Source organism: Triturus cristatus, chromosome 12 (assembly GCF_964204655.1).
Source record: "Triturus cristatus chromosome 12, aTriCri1.1, whole genome shotgun sequence".
Lineage (NCBI taxonomy): Eukaryota > Metazoa > Chordata > Amphibia > Caudata > Salamandridae > Triturus > Triturus cristatus.
This window is the reverse complement of record NC_140595.1, coordinates 706,830,846-706,849,597: the sequence shown is the minus strand read 5'-3', so window position 1 is coordinate 706,849,597 and position 18,752 is coordinate 706,830,846. Positions and strand designations below refer to the sequence as shown.

The window sequence follows — 18,752 nt, the reverse complement described above, 5'->3', positions numbered from 1 at the left end:
GACCAATTTATTGGGTACGATTCACTAAACCTTTTGGGATAGGTCCTCATACTCCAGGTTTAAATAACGTCATCTTGAATCTTTGGGCGTAGAACATACTTGCGTCTTATGCCTAAAGAAACTACCCACAGATTGTGCTTAATGAACTGAATCTGTATGTTTGGGTGTAACCCACAGCTTTGTGAATTGGTCCTGTGAAAATGCTCGCCCCATGCCAGACAATTGCCAGCACGTTACAACTGCACAAGACAGAACTTGAGTAGACGTCTGTGCTCAGTACCGGCAGGCTCAGGGACCCGAAAAGTAGCACATGCATCATGCCTCCACTAGACACATGCATCATGCCTGACTCTGAGAGGGCCAGGCTGTGAAGACAGATCAGGCAGTCATCCCAGCAGGCGTGTTGATTTTGAAAAGTTATTGGGAATTCTGAGTGCGGAAGAAGAGATTTATAGTTCCGGCCCTCTGAAATACGTGCCTGTGCTGAGCCCCGGAAAGCAACCTGGGCCGCTCAGCTCTGTTTGTTTGCGTGAAAATGAGTCAATATGGCATCAGACCTGGAAGAGAAAGAGGGTGAAAAACGGTAGTCAAATATTTTCAGCAATAATGGGGCGAAACACTTGTGAAAAAATCTGACCTTTTCGAAAGGATCAGGTTTATTTCTCGCCATCGGTTTCCAATGCCAACATTAAAGGCCGAGGGTTTCTAATGCATGCTCCTGGCAAAGGTGGTAAAATCATTGGCTTCCGATATCCCAGCATTTGAGGAGTCAGACTGCGGGGCTTCGAAGTGAAGTGTTAGTGCACCCCCATACACATGTCAATGTTGTTCGTGGGAATAAGTGACTTCTTTCTTGGTAGGGCCTGAAGAGCCGGTTGGAAATGAAGTTCCTCTCTTAATATAGTTGTCCAATGCTTTCCACGTTCCTAGGGATATCAGCGCTGCAGTAAAGACTACAGGTAATAAGGACAGCTCCATGGACCTGCACTGAGCACACAGTGAACTAGGATGACACCTGCCACCGTCGTCAGACGAGGTGGTCGAGTGGTTAAGGCCATGGACTGCTAATCCATTGTGCTCTGCACGCGTGGGTTCGAATCCCACTCTCGTCGATACATCGTAGTTTTGTCATTATTTACAGGGGTTTTGTATTTCAAGCGAATAACAGAGACTGTGGCGCATCATAGCAGGACCATAAGGCATAATACATCTGTATTCCTCTGCGATTTGTAACAGTCGCGCAGCTGCTTTGGTGTTACCGATCAATGTTCTTTACAAGGGGTGTTTCCTATAAAATGATAGAATTTGCTGATTTATGACCCACAGCAGACGATTCTTACGTCCATAGTATTCTTCTTGTTTTCTTTTCAAACGTTGTTCACTTCCTGTTTTGTATTGCCCATTAATTTGTTTGAGTACAAGGTAAATGGCAATATAGGATAAAAATGCCCCCCTCGTTCCTGACAGAAGAAAAGACGAGAGATGGACACGGTGTTCTACTACTTGAGACATGGATGTCCGACTTGAAGTACAGGTGGTAGCGTGGCCGAGCGGTCTAAGGCGCTGGATTAAGGCTCCAGTCTCTCCGGAGGCGTGGGTTCGAATCCCACCGCTGCCAGTTCACTTTTGAACAATGCACTCAGATATAGGCATGTGCTTTATGTGCTTTACATACATTTAAAGGAAAACCCAGGCAATCAAATACATTCTGTCTTCCTTCCAACGTGAAGTCTCCTTTCCCCGTGTTACCATGATTAGCATTTTCACGAGTGAACCATGGCTCCTTGTGTCGCAGATGACGACTCGTGTGACATCACAGAACTGCAAGTGGCATCCAAGGGTATGGGTTGGAAGTGTAGGGTCGGAGCATTGGCAGCCACTTTTGACAAACCAGTTCTACCTGCAGTAGCACGAAAAGAGCCAATGTTTTTTCTCTCGTAAATCCGTTTCATAAAAAGGTCTATTTTTCTTTAACTCTTGTTTTAAAAAAGTACTTTGTTAATTCCTGGCCTGCCTGTGTCCCACTTTTGTTAGCTACCCGTGTCCTGATTTAGAGGCAGGTGCTCAGCAGGCCCATCTCGGGGATTGGTGGACAAAACAATCCCAGTAATATCTTCCCTACACCTAGCCGACTCCTGGAGCTAAGGGGTTCTCTTGTGCTATTTTTAGTTTCATTTTTACCTCCTTGTTAGTAACTGTGGTGTGGCTCTGCCTGCATCTTTGCACTTTATAGCAGAAGACGGTCTTCTCGTTAGGTCTCGGCTAGCGAAGGATGCGCTAGCGCAGTCTCGCTCGCGAGATTTAATGACTTGGAGAAGAGGGGCTTGAACCCGCCTTTCTTCTCTCCTCTTCTCCATTGGCTGGCCTCTTAAATGCTGGTCAGCCATTGGAGAAGAGGTTTGTCTCTCCAAACAAGCCCCGTCCTTTTCGGATTCGGGGGCGTGTTTTTTCGAATCGTTCTCTTTTTTCCAGGCCGTCCCTTTTTTCGCTGGTGGGCGTGTTTATTTTTTTTTTTTTTACAGGGACGTTCTCTGTTTATTTATGTCTCGGCTAGCGAAGGTTCTGCTAGTTGTTTCTACCTGTTATTACACAAAGACTTCCTGTCCCTCTAAACGTGAGTTAGTGTGACTCCGGCACCACGAGTCCCGTGAAAGGCGCTTTGTGTTGTCCGCTATTTTTCAGTTATCGCTCTTGTTCCTTTTTCCTGTGACAACCTAGCCGTCTGACGCCATTTTACAGAACGGGGCTGAGGAAGCAAGAAAGTCGAGCGGTTCTTGTGGAAGGGATACTCGGAAGAACAGACTGAGCAGGGAGGGGGAGAGCAGCGGTCAGTCTCCGCCGTCCGCGCCGTAGTTGTCGCCGCAGCTGCGCAATTATCATCTTGTCGCCGTTCAGGCGCTGACACCATGTCTGAGACGCATAAGACCATAAAGGGTGGCGGGTGGTAATTAGAACATCGCATCCATTTTGTATTTTTGGGGCGTCACAAGGGCTTGGGGGGTGGGCGTCCGCGCCGTCATAGAAAGAAATATTTTGCGTCTTTGCTCCCTTTCCGATTCATACAGTTCTTTACACGCATCAAGATGAAGATCTTTGTGGGCAACGTTGACGAGCAATAGACGCAGGAAGAGCTGAGCGCGCTCTTCGAGCACCACGGCACAGTGGTGAGCTGTGCAGTCATGAAGCAATTCGCCTTCGTTCACATGCGGGAAGAGGACCGGGCCCTGGCCGCTATAGCGGCACTCAACGGCCGCGAGCTGAATGGCCGAAAGATGGTGGTGGAACTGAGCAAACCGCGGCCTCTCAACACCTGGAAGGTGTTCGTGGGCAACGTCAGCGCCTCGTGCACCGCCACCGAGCTGCGCAACCTTTTCGAGAACTACGGCAGGGTGGTGGAATGCGATATCGTGAAAGGTAAAGGAGTATTGACCTTCCTACCGCTTACTGACCGCAGCACCTCTCACTGTCTCTTCAGTCGCAGGTTCTAGAGCAAACAATTTTAATTCCCCGTGACCCCAAAAGATCAGACCCATGCACTCAAACAGCCACGACCACACATTTACATCCACCAACTAATCTCCCACTAAACAACAAAGTTGTCTCCTAAGCCAGTGTTTCGAAACATTAACCGGCGTTTGTTGCGCTAGTCTCGGACACAGGCATCATTTCCTCTCTTAGTCTTTAAACTTTTGGTTTCCAAGAATTAGTATGTGTCTTGTACGGAAGCTAATCGCTAATAGTGGACATGTAGTTGAATCCCCAGCAGATTAGCGCAACAGCCTACCTATGTTAGGAAGATTACCAGGCATGGATTTTAAAATGCACCTGGCCTTCCGACGGTTCCTAGATTGTAAATCGTGTATTTAAAGCTGTTTCTCGGATTGTCGATTAAGCTCTGGGGACTGAGATGCAGTACATTAATGTCGTAAATCAAAAGTACGTGCTCTGTCAAATGATAAACTTCATGTGCCAAACTTGACTACTGTAGGAAGGTTGTGTGGAGAAGGGGGGCGGTCGTCGACTATCTAACAAGATTTTAGATTTAGACCAACCGTGTTTTCGCTAGTACTATCCCATGTAGATCATATGGTTTCAACCAGGCCCTGGTGAAAGCCGTTCTCTCGATGGGAAGTATATTTGTGAACCGTCAATTAGACCATATTGTCCAGACCGCAGCCTTAATTCTTAGGGTTTAAAGTTTTGTGAGTTGACCAATTTATTGGGTACGATTCACTAAACCTTTTGGGATAGGTCCTCATACTCCAGGTTTAAATAACGTCATCTTGAATCTTTGGCCGTAGAACATACTTGCGTCTTATGCCTAAAGAAACTACCCACAGATAGTGCTTAATGAACTGAATCTGTATGTTTGGGTGTAACCCACAGCTTTGTGAATCGGTCCTGTGAAAATGCTCGCCCCATGCCAGACAATTGCCAGCACGTTACAACTGCACAAGACAGAACTTGAGTAGACGTCTGTGCTCAGTACCGGCAGGCTCAGGGACCCGAAAAGTAGCACATGCACCATGCCTCCACTACACATGCATCATGCCTGACTCTGAGAGGGCCAGGCTGTGAAGACAGATCAGGCAGTCATCCCAGCAGGCGTGTTGATTTTGAAAAGTTATTGGGAATTCTGAGTGCGGAAGAAGAGATTTATAGTTCCGGCCCTCTGAAATACGTGCCTGTGCTGAGCCCCGGAAAGCACCGGCACAAATGAGGCACAGAATGACAACCCAATAAAGCAACCTGGGCCGCTCAGCTCTGTTTGTTTGCGTGAAAATGAGTCAATATGGCATCAGACCTGGAAGAGAAAGAGGGTGAAAAACGGTAGTCAAATATTTTCAGCAATAATGGGGCGAAACACAAGTGAAAAAATCTGACCTTTTCGAAAGGAGCAGGTTTATTTCTCGCCATCGGTTTCCAATGCCAACATTAAAGGCCGAGGGTTTCTAATACATGCTCCTGGCAAAGGTGGTAAAATCATTGGCTTCCGATATCCCAGCATTAGAGGAGTCAGACTGCGGGCTTCGAAGTGAAGTGTTAGTGCACCCCCATACACATGTCAATGTTGTTCGTGGGAATAAGTGACTTCTTTCTTGGTAGGGCCTGAAGAGCCGGTTGGAAATGAAGTTCCTCTCTTAATATAGTTGTCCAATGCTTTCCACGTTCCTAGGGATATCAGCGCTGCAGTAAAGACTACAGGTAATAAGGACAGCTCCATGGACCTGCACTGAGCACACAGTGAACTAGGATGACACCTGCCACAGTTGTCAGACGAGGTGGCCGAGTGGTTAAGGCGATGGACTGCTTATCCATTGTGCTCTGCACGCGTGGGTTCGAATCTCACCCTCGTCGGTATATCGCAGTTTTGTCATTATTTACAGGGGTATTGTATTTCATGCGAATAACAGAGACTGTGGCGCATCATAGCAGGACCATAAGGCATAATACATCTGTATTCCTCTGCGATTTGTAACAGTCGCGCAGCTGCTTTGGTGTTACGGATCAATGTTCTTTACAAGGGGTGTTTCCTATAAAATGATAGAATTTGCTGATTTATGACCCACAGCAGACGATTCTTACGTCCATAGTATTCTTCTTGTTTTCTTTTCAAACGTTGTTCACTTTCTGTTTTGTATTGCCCATTAATTTGTTTGAGTACAAGGTAAATGGCAATATAGGATAAAAAGGCCCCCCAGTTCCTGAAAGAAGAAAAGATGAGAGATGGACAGGATGTTCTACTACTTGAGACATGGATGTCCGACCTGAAGTACAGGTGGTAGCGTGGCCGAGCGGTCTAAGGCGCTGGATTAAGGCTCCAGGTTCTCCGGAGGCGTGGGTTCGAATCCCACCGCTGCCAGTTCACTTTTGAACAATGCACTCATATATAGGCATGTGCTTTATGTGCTTTACATACATTTAAAGGAAAACCCAGGGAATCAAATACATTCTGTCTTCCTTCCAACGTGAAGTCTCCTTTCCCCGTGTTACCATGATTAGCATTTTCACGAGTGAACCATGGCTCCTTGTGTCGCAGATGACGACGCGTGTGACATCACAGAACTGCAAGTGGCATCCAAGGGTATGGGTTGGAAGTGTAGGGTCGGAGCATTGGCAGCCACTTTTGACAAACCAGTTCTACCTGCAGTAGCACGAAAAGAGCCAATGTTTTTTCTCTCGTAAATCCGTTTCATAAAAAGGTCTATTTTTCTTTAACTCTTGTTTTAAAAAAGTACTTTGTTAATTCCTGCCCTGCCTGTGTCCCACTTTCGTTAGCTACCCGTGTCGTGATTTAGAGGCAGGCGCTCAGCAGGCCCATCTCGGGGATTGGTGGACAAAACAATCCCAGTAATATCTTCCCTACACCTAGCCGACTCCTGGAGCTAAGGAGCTTAGTTTCATTTTTACCTCCTTGTGAGTAACTGTGGTGTGGCTCTGCCTGCATCTTTGCACTTTATAGCAGAAGACGGTCTTCTCGTTAGGTCTCGGCTAGCGAAGGATGCGCTTGCGCAGTCTCGCTCGCGAGATTTAATGACTTGGAGAAGAGGGGCTTGAACCCGCCTCTCTTCTCTCCTCTTCTCCATTGGCTGGCCTCTTAAATGCTGGTCAGCCATTGGAGAAGAGGTTTGTCTCTCCAAACAAGCCCCGTCCTTTTCGGATTCGGGGGCGTGTTTTTTCGAATCGTTCTCTTTTTTCCAGGCCGTCCCTTTTTTCGCTGGTGGGCGTGTTTATTTTTTTTTTTTTTACAGGGACGTTCTCTGTTTATTTACGTCTCGGCTAGCGAAGGCTCTGCTAGTTGTTTCTACCTGTTATTACACAAAGACTTCCTGTCCCTCTAAACGTGAGTTAGTGTGACTCCGGCACCACGAGTCCCGTGAAAGGCGCTTTGTGTTGTCCGCTATTTTTCAGTTATCGCTCTTGTTCCTTTTTCCTGTGACAACCTAGCCGTCTGACGCCATTTTACAGAACGGGGCTGAGGAAGCAAGAAAGTCGAGCGGTTCTTGTGGAAGGGATACTCGGAAGAACAGACTGAGCAGGGAGGGGGAGAGCAGCGGTCAGTCTCCGCCGTCCGCGCCGTAGTTGTCGCCGCAGCTGCGCAATTATCATCTTGTCGCCGTTCAGGCGCTGACACCATGTCTGAGATGCATAAGACCATAAAGGGTGGCGGGTGGTAATTAGAACATCGCATCCATTTTGTATTTTTGGGGCGTCACAAGGGCTTGGGGGGTGGGCGTCCGCGCCGTCATAGAAAGAAATATTTTGCGTCTTTGCTCCCTTTCCGATTCACACAGTTCTTTACACGCATCAAGATGAAGATCTTTGTGGGCAACGTTGACGAGCAAACGACGCAGGAAGAGCTGAGCGCGCTCTTCGAGCACCACGGCACAGTGGTGAGCTGTGCAGTCATGAAGCAATTCGCCTTCGTTCACATGCGGGAAGAGGACCGGGCCCTGGCCGCTATAGCGGCACTCAACGGCCGCGAGCTGAATGGCCGAAAGATGGTGGTGGAACTGAGCAAACTGCGGCCTCTCAACACCTGGAAGGTGTTCGTGGGCAACGTCAGCGCCTCGTGCACCGCCACCGAGCTGCGCAACCTTTTCGAGAACTACGGCAGGGTGGTGGAATGCGATATCGTGAAAGGTAAAGGAGTATTGACCTTCCTACCGCTTACTGACCGCAGCACCTCTCACTGTCTCTTCAGTCGCAGGTTCTAGAGCAAACAATTTTAATTCCCCGTGACCCCAAAAGATCAGACCCATGCACTCAAACAGCCACGACCACACATTTACATCCACCAACTAATCTCCCACTAAACAACAAAGTTGTCTCCTAAACCAGTGTTTCGAAACATTAACCAGCGTTTGTTGCGCTAGTCTCGGACACAGGCATCATTTCCTCTCTTAGTCTTTAAACTTTTGGTTTCCAAGAATTAGTATTTGTCTTGTACGAAGCTAATCGCTAATAGTGGACATGTAGTTGAATCCCCACCAGATTAGCGCAACAGCCTACCTATGTTAGGAAGATTACCAGGCAAGGATTTTAAAATGCACCTGGCCTTCCGACGGTTCCTAGAATGTAAATCGTGTATTTAAAGCTGTTTCTCGGATTGTCGATTAAGCTCTGGGGACTGAGATGCCGTACATTAATGTCGTTAAATCAAAAGTACGTGCTCTGTCAAATGATAAACTTCATGTGCCAAACTTGACTACTGTAGGAAGGTTGTGTGGAGAAGGGGGTGGGCGTCGACTATCTAACAAGATTTTAGACCAACCGTGTTTTCGCTAGTACTATCCCATGTAGATCATATGGTTTCAACCAGGCCCTGGTGAAAGCCGTCCTCTCGATGGGAAGTATATTTGTGAACCGTCAATTAGACCATATTGTCCAGACCGCAGCCTTAATTCTTAGGGTTTAAAGTTTTGTGAGTTGACCAATTTATTGGGTACGATTCACTAAACCTTTTGGGATAGGTCCTCTTACTCCAGGTTTAAATAACGTCATCTTGAATCTTTGGGCGTAGAACATACTTGCGTCTTATGCCTAAAGAAACTACCCACAGATAGTGCTTAATGAACTGAATCTGAATGTTTGGGTGTAACCCACAGCTTTGTGAATCGGTCCTGTGAAAACGCTCGCCCCATGCCAGAAAATTGCCAGCACGTTACAACTGCACAAGACAGAACTTGAGTAGACGCGTGTGCTCAGTACCGGCAGGCTCAGAGACCCGAAAAGTAGCACATGCATCATGCCTCCACTAGACACATGCATCATGCCTGACTCTGAGAGGGCCAGGCTGTGAAGACAGATCAGGCAGTCATCCCAGCAGGCGTGTTGATTTTGAAAAGTTATTGGGAATTCTGAGTGCGGAAGAAGAGATTTATAGTTCCGGCCCTCTGAAATACGTGCCTGTGCTGAGCCCCGGAAAGCACCGGCACAAATGAGGCACAGAATGACAACCCAATAAAGCAACCTGGGCCGCTCAGCTCTGTTTGTTTGCGTGAAAATGAGTCAATATGGCATCAGACCTGGAAGAGAAAGAGGGTGAAAAACGGTAGTCAAATATTTTCAGCAATAATGGGGCGTAACACAAGTGAAAAAATCTGACCTTTTCGAAAGGATCAGGTTTATTTCTCGCCATCGGTTTCCAATGCCAACATTAAAGGCCGAGGGTTTCTAATGCATGCTCCTGGCAAAGGTGGTAAAATCATTGGCTTCCGATATCCCAGCATTTGAGGAGTCAGACTGCGGGGCTTCGAAGTGAAGTGTTAGTGCACCCCCATACACATGTCAATGTTGTTCGTGGGAATAAGTGACTTCTTTCTTGGTAGGGCCTGAAGAGCCGGTTGGAAATGAAGTTCCTCTCTTAATATAGTTGTCCAATGCTTTCCACGTTCCTAGGGATATCAGCGCTGCAGTAAAGACTACAGGTAATAATGACAGCTCCATGGACCTGCACTGAGCACACAGTGAACTAGGATGACACCTGCCACCGTCGTCAGACGAGGTGGCCGAGTGGTTAAGGCGATGGACTGCTAATCCATTGTGCTCTGCACGCGTGGGTTCGAATCCCACCCTCGTCGGTACATCGCAGTTTTGTCATTATTCACAGGGGTATTGTATTTCAAGCGAATAACAGAGACTGTGGCGCATCATAGCAGGACCATAAGGCATAATACATCTGTATTCCTCTGCGATTTGTAACAGTCGCGCAGCTGCTTTGGTGTTACCGATCAATGTTCTTTACAAGGGGTGTTTCCTATAAAATGATAGAATTTGCTGATTTATGACCCACAGCAGACGATTCTTACGTCCATAGTATTCTTCTTGTTTTCTTTTCAAACGTTGTTCACTTCCTGTTTTGTATTGCCCATTAATTTGTTTGAGTACAAGGTAAATGACAATATAGGATAAAAATGCCCCCCCGTTCCTGACAGAAGAAAAGACGAGAGATGGACACGGTGTTCTACTACTTGAGACATGGATGTCCGACTTGAAGTACAGGTGGTAGCGTGGCCGAGCGGTCTAAGGCGCTGGATTAAGGCTCCAGTCTCTCCGGAGGCGTGGGTTCGAATCCCACCGCTGCCAGTTCACTTTTGAACAATGCACTCATATATAGGCATGTGCTTTATGTGCTTTACATACATTTAAAGGAAAACCCAGGGAATCAAATACATTCTGTCTTCCTTCCAACGTGAAGTCTCCTTTCCCCGTGTTACCATGATTAGCATTTTCACGAGTGAACCATGGCTCCTTGTGTCGCAGATGACGACGCGTGTGACATCACAGAACTGCAAGTGGCATCCAAGGGTATAGGTTGGAAGTGTAGGGTCGGAGCATTGGCAGCCACTTTTGACAAACCAGTTCTACCTGCAGTAGCACGAAAAGAGCCAATGTTTTTTCTCTCGTAAATCCGTTTCATAAAAAGGTCTATTTTTCTTTAACTCTTGTTTTAAAAAAGTACTTTGTTAATTCCTGGCCTGCCTGTGTCCCACTTTCGTTAGCTACCCGTGTCCTGATTTAGAGGCAGGTGCTCAGCAGGCCCATCTCGGGGATTGGTGGACAAAACAATCCCAGTAATATCTTCCCTACACCTAGTCGACTCCTGGAGCTAAGGGGTTCTCTTGTGCTATTTTTAGTTTCATTTTTACCTCCTTGTTAGTAACTGTGGTGTGGCTCTGCCTGCATCTTTGCACTTTATAGCAGAAGACGGTCTTCTCGTTAGGTCTCGGCTAGCGAAGGATGCGCTAGCGCAGTCTCGCTCGCGAGATTTAATGACTTGGAGAAGAGGGGCTTGAACCCGCCTCTCTTCTCTCCTCTTCTCCATTGGCTGGCCTCTTAAATGCTGGTCAGCCATTGGAGAAGAGGTTTGTCTCTCCAGACAAGCCCCGTCCTTTTCGGATTCGGGGGCGTGTTTTTTCGAATCGTTCTCTTTTTTCCAGGCCGTCCCTTTTTTCGCTGGTGGGCGTGTTTATTTATTTTTTTTTTACAGGGACGTTCTCTGTTTATTTATGTCTCGGCTAGCGAAGGCTCTGCTAGTTGTTTCTACCTGTTATTACACAAAGACTTCCTGTCCCTCTAAACGTGAGTTAGTGTGACTCCGGCACCACGAGTCCCGTGAAAGGCGCTTTGTGTTGTCCGCTATTTTTCAGTTATCGCTCTTGTTCCTTTTTCCTGTGACAACCTAGCCGTCTGACGCCATTTTACAGAACGGGGCTGAGGAAGCAAGAAAGTCGAGCGGTTCTTGTGGAAGGGATACTCGGAAGAACAGACTGAGCAGGGAGGGGGAGAGCAGCGGTCAGTCTCCGCCGTCCGCGCCGTAGTTGTCGCCGCAGCTGCGCAATTATCATCTTGTCGCCGTTCAGGCGCTGACACCATGTCTGAGACGCATAAGACCATAAAGGGTGGCGGGTGGTAATTAGAACATCGCATCCATTTTGTATTTTTGGGGCGTCACAAGGGCTTGGGGGGTGGGCGTCCGCGCCGTCATAGAAAGAAATATTTTGCGTCTTTGCTCCCTTTCCGATTCACACAGTTCTTTACACGCATCAAGATGAAGATCTTTGTGGGCAACGTTGACGAGCAAACGACGCAGGAAGAGCTGAGCGCGCTCTTCGAGCACCACGGCACAGTGGTGAGCTGTGCAGTCATGAAGCAATTCGCCTTCGTTCACATGCGGGAAGAGGACCGGGCCCTGGCCGCTATAGCGGCACTCAACGGCCGCGAGCTGAATGGCCGAAAGATGGTGGTGGAACTGAGCAAACCGCGGCCTCTCAACACCTGGAAGGTGTTCGTGGGCAACGTCAGCGCCTCGTGCACCGCCACCGAGCTGCGCAACCTTTTCGAGAACTACGGCAGGGTGGTGGAATGCGATATCGTGAAAGGTAAAGGAGTATTGACCTTCCTACCGCTTACTGACCGCAGCACCTCTCACTGTCTCTTCAGTCGCAGGTTCTAGAGCAAACAATTTTAATTCCCCGTGACCCCAAAAGATCAGACCCATGCACTCAAACAGCCACGACCACACATTTACATCCACCAACTAATCTCCCACTAAACAACAAAGTTGTCTCCTAAACCAGTGTTTCGAAACATTAACCAGCGTTTGTTGCGCTAGTCTCGGACACAGGCATCATTTCCTCTCTTAGTCTTTAAACTTTTGGTTTCCAAGAATTAGTATTTGTCTTGTACGAAGCTAATCGCTAATAGTGGACATGTAGTTGAATCCCCACCAGATTAGCGCAACAGCCTACCTATGTTAGGAAGATTACCAGGCAAGGATTTTAAAATGCACCTGGCCTTCCGACGGTTCCTAGAATGTAAATCGTGTATTTAAAGCTGTTTCTCGGATTGTCGATTAAGCTCTGGGGACTGAGATGCCGTACATTAATGTCGTTAAATCAAAAGTACGTGCTCTGTCAAATGATAAACTTCATGTGCCAAACTTGACTACTGTAGGAAGGTTGTGTGGAGAAGGGGGTGGGCGTCGACTATCTAACAAGATTTTAGACCAACCGTGTTTTCGCTAGTACTATCCCATGTAGATCATATGGTTTCAACCAGGCCCTGGTGAAAGCCGTCCTCTCGATGGGAAGTATATTTGTGAACCGTCAATTAGACCATATTGTCCAGACCGCAGCCTTAATTCTTAGGGTTTAAAGTTTTGTGAGTTGACCAATTTATTGGGTACGATTCACTAAACCTTTTGGGATAGGTCCTCTTACTCCAGGTTTAAATAACGTCATCTTGAATCTTTGGGCGTAGAACATACTTGCGTCTTATGCCTAAAGAAACTACCCACAGATAGTGCTTAATGAACTGAATCTGAATGTTTGGGTGTAACCCACAGCTTTGTGAATCGGTCCTGTGAAAACGCTCGCCCCATGCCAGAAAATTGCCAGCACGTTACAACTGCACAAGACAGAACTTGAGTAGACGCGTGTGCTCAGTACCGGCAGGCTCAGAGACCCGAAAAGTAGCACATGCATCATGCCTCCACTAGACACATGCATCATGCCTGACTCTGAGAGGGCCAGGCTGTGAGGACAGATCAGGCAGTCATCCCAGCAGGCGTGTTGATTTTGAAAAGTTATTGGGAATTCTGAGTGCGGAAGAAGAGATTTATAGTTCCGGCCCTCTGAAATACGTGCCTGTGCTGAGCCCCGGAAAGCACCGGCACAAATGAGGCACAGAATGACAACCCAATAAAGCAACCTGGGCCGCTCAGCTCTGTTTGTTTGCGTGAAAATGAGTCAATATGGCATCAGACCTGGAAGAGAAAGAGGGTGAAAAACGGTAGTCAAATATTTTCAGCAATAATGGGGCGTAACACAAGTGAAAAAATCTGACCTTTTCGAAAGGATCAGGTTTATTTCTCGCCATCGGTTTCCAATGCCAACATTAAAGGCCGAGGGTTTCTAATGCATGCTCCTGGCAAAGGTGGTAAAATCATTGGCTTCCGATATCCCAGCATTTGAGGAGTCAGACTGCGGGGCTTCGAAGTGAAGTGTTAGTGCACCCCCATACACATGTCAATGTTGTTCGTGGGAATAAGTGACTTCTTTCTTGGTAGGGCCTGAAGAGCCGGTTGGAAATGAAGTTCCTCTCTTAATATAGTTGTCCAATGCTTTCCACGTTCCTAGGGATATCAGCGCTGCAGTAAAGACTACAGGTAATAATGACAGCTCCATGGACCTGCACTGAGCACACAGTGAACTAGGATGACACCTGCCACCGTCGTCAGACGAGGTGGCCGAGTGGTTAAGGCGATGGACTGCTAATCCATTGTGCTCTGCACGCGTGGGTTCGAATCCCACCCTCGTCGGTATATCGCAGTTTTGTCATTATTTACAGGGGTATTGTATTTCAAGCGAATAACAGAGACTGTGGCGCATCATAGCAGGACCATAAGGCATAATACATCTGTATTCCTCTGCGATTTGTAACAGTCGCGCAGCTGCTTTGGTGTTACGGATCAATGTTCTTTACAAGGGGTGTTTCCTATAAAATGATAGAATTTGCTGATTTATGACCCACAGCAGACGATTCTTACGTCCATAGTATTCTTCTTGTTTTCTTTTCAAACGTTGTTCACTTCCTGTTTTGTATTGCCCATTAATTTGTTTGAGTACAAGGTAAATGGCAATATAGGATAAAAAGGCCCCCCAGTTCCTGAAAGAAGAAAAGATGAGAGATGGACAGGATGTTCTACTACTTGAGACATGGATGTCCGATCTGAAGTACAGGTGGTAGCGTGGCCGAGCGGTCTAAGGCGCTGGATTAAGGCTCCAGTCTCTCCGGAGGCGTGGGTTCGAATCCCACCGCTGCCAGTTCACTTTTGAACAATGCACTCATATATAGGCATGTGCTTTATGTGCTTTACATACATTTAAAGGAAAACCCAGGGAATCAAATACATTCTGTCTTCCTTCCAACGTGAAGTCTCCTTTCCCCGTGTTACCATGATTAGCATTTTCACGAGTGAACCATGGCTCCTTGTGTCGCAGATGACGACGCGTGTGACATCACAGAACTGCAAGTGGCATCCAAGGGTATAGGTTGGAAGTGTAGGGTCGGAGCATTGGCAGCCACTTTTGACAAACCAGTTCTACCTGCAGTAGCACGAAAAGAGCCAATGTTTTTTCTCTCGTAAATCCGTTTCATAAAAAGGTCTATTTTTCTTTAACTCTTGTTTTAAAAAAGTACTTTGTTAATTCCTGGCCTGCCTGTGTCCCACTTTCGTTAGCTACCCGTGTCCTGATTTAGAGGCAGGTGCTCAGCAGGCCCATCTCGGGGATTGGTGGACAAAACAATCCCAGTAATATCTTCCCTACACCTAGCCGACTCCTGGAGCTAAGGGGTTCTCTTGTGCTATTTTTAGTTTCATTTTTACCTCCTTGTTAGTAACTGTGGTGTGGCTCTGCCTGCATCTTTGCACTTTATAGCAGAAGACGGTCTTCTCGTTAGGTCTCGGCTAGCGAAGGATGCGCTAGCGCAGTCTCGCTCGCGAGATTTAATGACTTGGAGAAGAGGGGCTTGAACCCGCCTCTCTTCTCTCCTCTTCTCCATTGGCTGGCCTCTTAAATGCTGGTCAGCCATTGGAGAAGAGGTTTGTCTCTCCAAACAAGCCCCGTCCTTTTCGGATTCGGGGGCGTGTTTTTTCGAATCGTTCTCTTTTTTCCAGGCCGTCCCTTTTTTCGCTGGTGGGCGTGTTTTTTTTTTTTTTTTTTACAGGGACGTTCTCTGTTTATTTATGTCTCGGCTAGCGAAGGCTCTGCTAGTTGTTTCTACCTGTTATTACACAAAGACTTCCTGTCCCTCTAAACGTGAGTTAGTGTGACTCCGGCACCACGAGTCCCGTGAAAGGCGCTTTGTGTTGTCCGCTATTTTTCAGTTATCGCTCTTGTTCCTTTTTCCTGTGACAACCTAGCCGTCTGACGCCATTTTACAGAACGGGGCTGAGGAAGCAAGAAAGTCGAGCGGTTCTTGTGGAAGGGATACTCGGAAGAACAGACTGAGCAGGGAGGGGGAGAGCAGCGGTCAGTCTCCGCCGTCCGCGCCGTAGTTGTCGCCGCAGCTGCGCAATTATCATCTTGTCGCCGTTCAGGCGCTGACACCATGTCTGAGACGCATAAGACCATAAAGGGTGGCGGGTGGTAATTAGAACATCGCATCCATTTTGTATTTTTGGGGCGTCACAAGGGCTTGGGGGGTGGGCGTCCGCGCCATCATAGAAAGAAATATTTTGCGTCTTTGCTCCCTTTCCGATTCACACAGTTCTTTACACGCATCAAGATGAAGATCTTTGTGGGCAACGTTGACGAGCAAACGACGCAGGAAGAGCTGAGCGCGCTCTTCGAGCACCACGGCACAGTGGTGAGCTGTGCAGTCATGAAGCAATTCGCCTTCGTTCACATGCGGGAAGAGGACCGGGCCCTGGCCGCTATAGCGGCACTCAACGGCCGCGAGCTGAATGGCCGAAAGATGGTGGTGGAACTGAGCAAACCGCAGCCTCTCAACACCTGGAAGGTGTTCGTGGGCAACGTCAGCGCCTCGCGCACCGCCACCGAGCTGCGCAACCTTTTCGAGAACTACGGCAGGGTGGTGGAATGCGATATCGTGAAAGGTAAAGGAGTATTGACCTTCCTACCGCTTACTGACCGCAGCACCTCTCACTGTCTCTTCAGTCGCAGGTTCTAGAGCAAACAATTTTAATTCCCCGTGACCCCAAAAGATCAGACCCATGCACTCAAACAGCCACGACCACACATTTACATCCACCAACTAATCTCCCACTAAACAACAAAGTTGTCTCCTAAGCCAGTGTTTCGAAACATTAACCGGCGTTTGTTGCGCTAGTCTCGGACACAGGCATCATTTCCTCTCTTAGTCTTTAAACTTTTGGTTTCCAAGAATTAGTATGTGTCTTGTACGGAAGCTAATCGCTAATAGTGGACATGTAGTTGAATCCCCACCAGATTAGCGCAACAGCCTACCTATGTTAGGAAGATTACCAGGCATGGATTTTAAAATGCACCTGGCCTTCCGACGGTTCCTAGATTGTAAATCGTGTATTTAAAGCTGTTTCTCGGATTGTCGATTAAGCTCTGGGGACTGAGATGCAGTACATTAATGTCGTTAAATCAAAAGTACGTGCTCTGTCAAATGATAAACTTCATGTGCCAAACTTGACTACTGTAGGAAGGTTGTGTGGAGAAGGGGGGCGGTCGTCGACTATCTAACAAGATTTTAGACCAACCGTGTTTTCGCTAGTACTATCCCATGTAGATCATATGGTTTCAACCAGGCCCTGGTGAAAGCCGTTCTCTCGATGGGAAGTATATTTGTGAACCGTCAATTAGACCATATTGTCCAGACCGCAGCCTTAATTCTTAGGGTTTAAAGTTTTGTGAGTTGACCAATTTATTGGGTACGATTCACTAAACCTTTTGGGATAGGTCCTCATACTCCAGGTTTAAATAACGTCATCTTGAATCTTTGGGCGTAGAACATACTTGCGTCTTATGCCTAAAGAAACTACCCACAGATAGTGCTTAATGAACTGAATCTGTATGTTTGGGTGTAACCCACAGCTTTGTGAATTGGTCCTGTGAAAATGCTCGCCCCATGCCAGACAATTGCCAGCACGTTACAACTGCACAAGACAGAACTTGAGTAGACGTCTGTGCTCAGTACCGGCAGGCTCAGGGACCCGAAAAGTAGCACATGCATCATGCCTCCACTAGACACATGCATCATGCCTGACTCTGAGAGGGCCAGGCTGTGAAGACAGATCAGGCAGTCATCCCAGCAGGCGTGTTGATTTTGAAAAGTTATTGGGAATTCTGAGTGCGGAAGAAGAGATTTATAGTTCCGGCCCTCTGAAATACGTGCCTGTGCTGAGCCCCGGAAAGCAACCTGGGCCGCTCAGCTCTGTTTGTTTGCGTGAAAATGAGTCAATATGGCATCAGACCTGGAAGAGAAAGAGGGTGAAAAACGGTAGTCAAATATTTTCAGCAATAATGGGGCGAAACACTTGTGAAAAAATCTGACCTTTTCGAAAGGATCAGGTTTATTTCTCGCCATCGGTTTCCAATGCCAACATTAAAGGCCGAGGGTTTCTAATGCATGCTCCTGGCAAAGGTGGTAAAATCATTGGCTTCCGATATCCCAGCATTTGAGGAGTCAGACTGCGGGGCTTCGAAGTGAAGTGTTAGTGCACCCCCATACACATGTCAATGTTGTTCGTGGGAATAAGTGACTTCTTTCTTGGTAGGGCCTGAAGAGCCGGTTGGAAATGAAGTTCCTCTCTTAATATAGTTGTCCAATGCTTTCCACGTTCCTAGGGATATCAGCGCTGCAGTAAAGACTACAGGTAATAAGAACAGCTCCATGGACCTGCACTGAGCACACAGTGAACTAGGATGACACCTGCGACCGTCGTCAGACGAGGTGGCCGAGTGGTTAAGGCGATGGACTGCTAATCCATTGTGCTCTGCACGCGTGGGTTCGAATCCCACCCTCGTCGGTATTTCGCAGTTTTGTCATTATTTACAGGGGTATTGTATTTCAAGCGAATAACAGAGACTGTGGCGCATCATAGCAGGACCATAAGGCATAATACATCTGTATTCCTCTGCGATTTGTAACAGTCGCGCAGCTGCTTTGGTGTTACCGATCAATGTTCTTTACAAGGGGTGTTTCCTATAAAATGATAGAATTTGCTGATTTATGACCCACAGCAGACGATTCTTACGTCCATAGTATTCTTCTTGTTTTCTTTTCAAACGTTGTTCACTTCCTGTTTTGTATTGCCCATTAATTTGTTTGAGTACAAGGTAAATGGCAATATAGGATAAAAATGCCCCCCAGTTCCTGACAGAAGAAAAGACGAGAGATGGACACGGTGTTCTACTACTTGAGACATGGATGTCCGACTTGAAGTACAGGTGGTAGCGTGGCCGAGCGGTCTAAGGCGCTGGATTAAGGCTCCAGTCTCTCCGGAGGCGTGGGTTCGAATCCCACCGCTGCCAGTTCACTTTTGAACAATGCACTCAGATATAGGCATGTGCTTTATGTGCTTTACATACATTTAAAGGAAAACCCAGGGAATCAAATACATTCTGTCTTCCTTCCAACGTGAAGTCTCCTTTCCCCGTGTTACCATGATTAGCATTTTCACGAGTGAACCATGGCTCCTTGTGTCGCAGATGACGACTCGTGTGACATCACAGAACTGCAAGTGGCATCCA

The 18,752-nt window shown here is 47.3% G+C and overlaps 1 protein-coding gene, 8 non-coding genes and 2 pseudogenes across 9 annotated transcripts; all 11 read left to right on the top strand.

Moving 5' to 3' along the window:
- The first annotated feature begins 1,536 nt into the window (after positions 1-1,536).
- Positions 1,537-1,618, top strand: TRNAL-AAG (transfer RNA leucine (anticodon AAG)). Its single transcript has one exon. It is a non-coding gene; the product is annotated as a tRNA-Leu (tRNA).
- Positions 1,619-5,781: 4,163 nt separating this feature from the next.
- Positions 5,782-5,863, top strand: TRNAL-AAG (transfer RNA leucine (anticodon AAG)). The gene has a single exon. It is a non-coding gene; the product is annotated as a tRNA-Leu (tRNA).
- Positions 5,864-7,313: 1,450 nt separating this feature from the next.
- Positions 7,314-7,718, top strand: LOC146780250 (RNA-binding protein 14 pseudogene; annotated as a pseudogene).
- A 1,784-nt stretch (positions 7,719-9,502) lies between these two features.
- TRNAS-GCU (transfer RNA serine (anticodon GCU)) lies at positions 9,503-9,584 on the top strand. The gene has a single exon. It is a non-coding gene; the product is annotated as a tRNA-Ser (tRNA).
- A 423-nt stretch (positions 9,585-10,007) lies between these two features.
- On the top strand, positions 10,008-10,089 carry TRNAL-AAG (transfer RNA leucine (anticodon AAG)). Its single transcript has one exon. It is a non-coding gene; the product is annotated as a tRNA-Leu (tRNA).
- Positions 10,090-11,554: 1,465 nt separating this feature from the next.
- Positions 11,555-11,959, top strand: LOC146780247 (RNA-binding protein 14-like). Its single transcript, XM_085637140.1, has one exon. It carries the CDS (start codon positions 11,555-11,557, stop codon positions 11,957-11,959), a length of 405 nt encoding a protein of 134 aa, XP_085493266.1.
- A 1,784-nt stretch (positions 11,960-13,743) lies between these two features.
- Positions 13,744-13,825, top strand: TRNAS-GCU (transfer RNA serine (anticodon GCU)). Its single transcript has one exon. It is a non-coding gene; the product is annotated as a tRNA-Ser (tRNA).
- A 423-nt stretch (positions 13,826-14,248) lies between these two features.
- TRNAL-AAG (transfer RNA leucine (anticodon AAG)) lies at positions 14,249-14,330 on the top strand. Its single transcript has one exon. It is a non-coding gene; the product is annotated as a tRNA-Leu (tRNA).
- A 1,465-nt stretch (positions 14,331-15,795) lies between these two features.
- On the top strand, positions 15,796-16,200 carry LOC146780244 (RNA-binding protein 14 pseudogene; annotated as a pseudogene).
- Positions 16,201-17,946: 1,746 nt separating this feature from the next.
- On the top strand, positions 17,947-18,028 carry TRNAS-GCU (transfer RNA serine (anticodon GCU)). The gene has a single exon. It is a non-coding gene; the product is annotated as a tRNA-Ser (tRNA).
- A 423-nt stretch (positions 18,029-18,451) lies between these two features.
- Positions 18,452-18,533, top strand: TRNAL-AAG (transfer RNA leucine (anticodon AAG)). The gene has a single exon. It is a non-coding gene; the product is annotated as a tRNA-Leu (tRNA).
- The last annotated feature ends 219 nt before the right edge of the window (positions 18,534-18,752 follow it).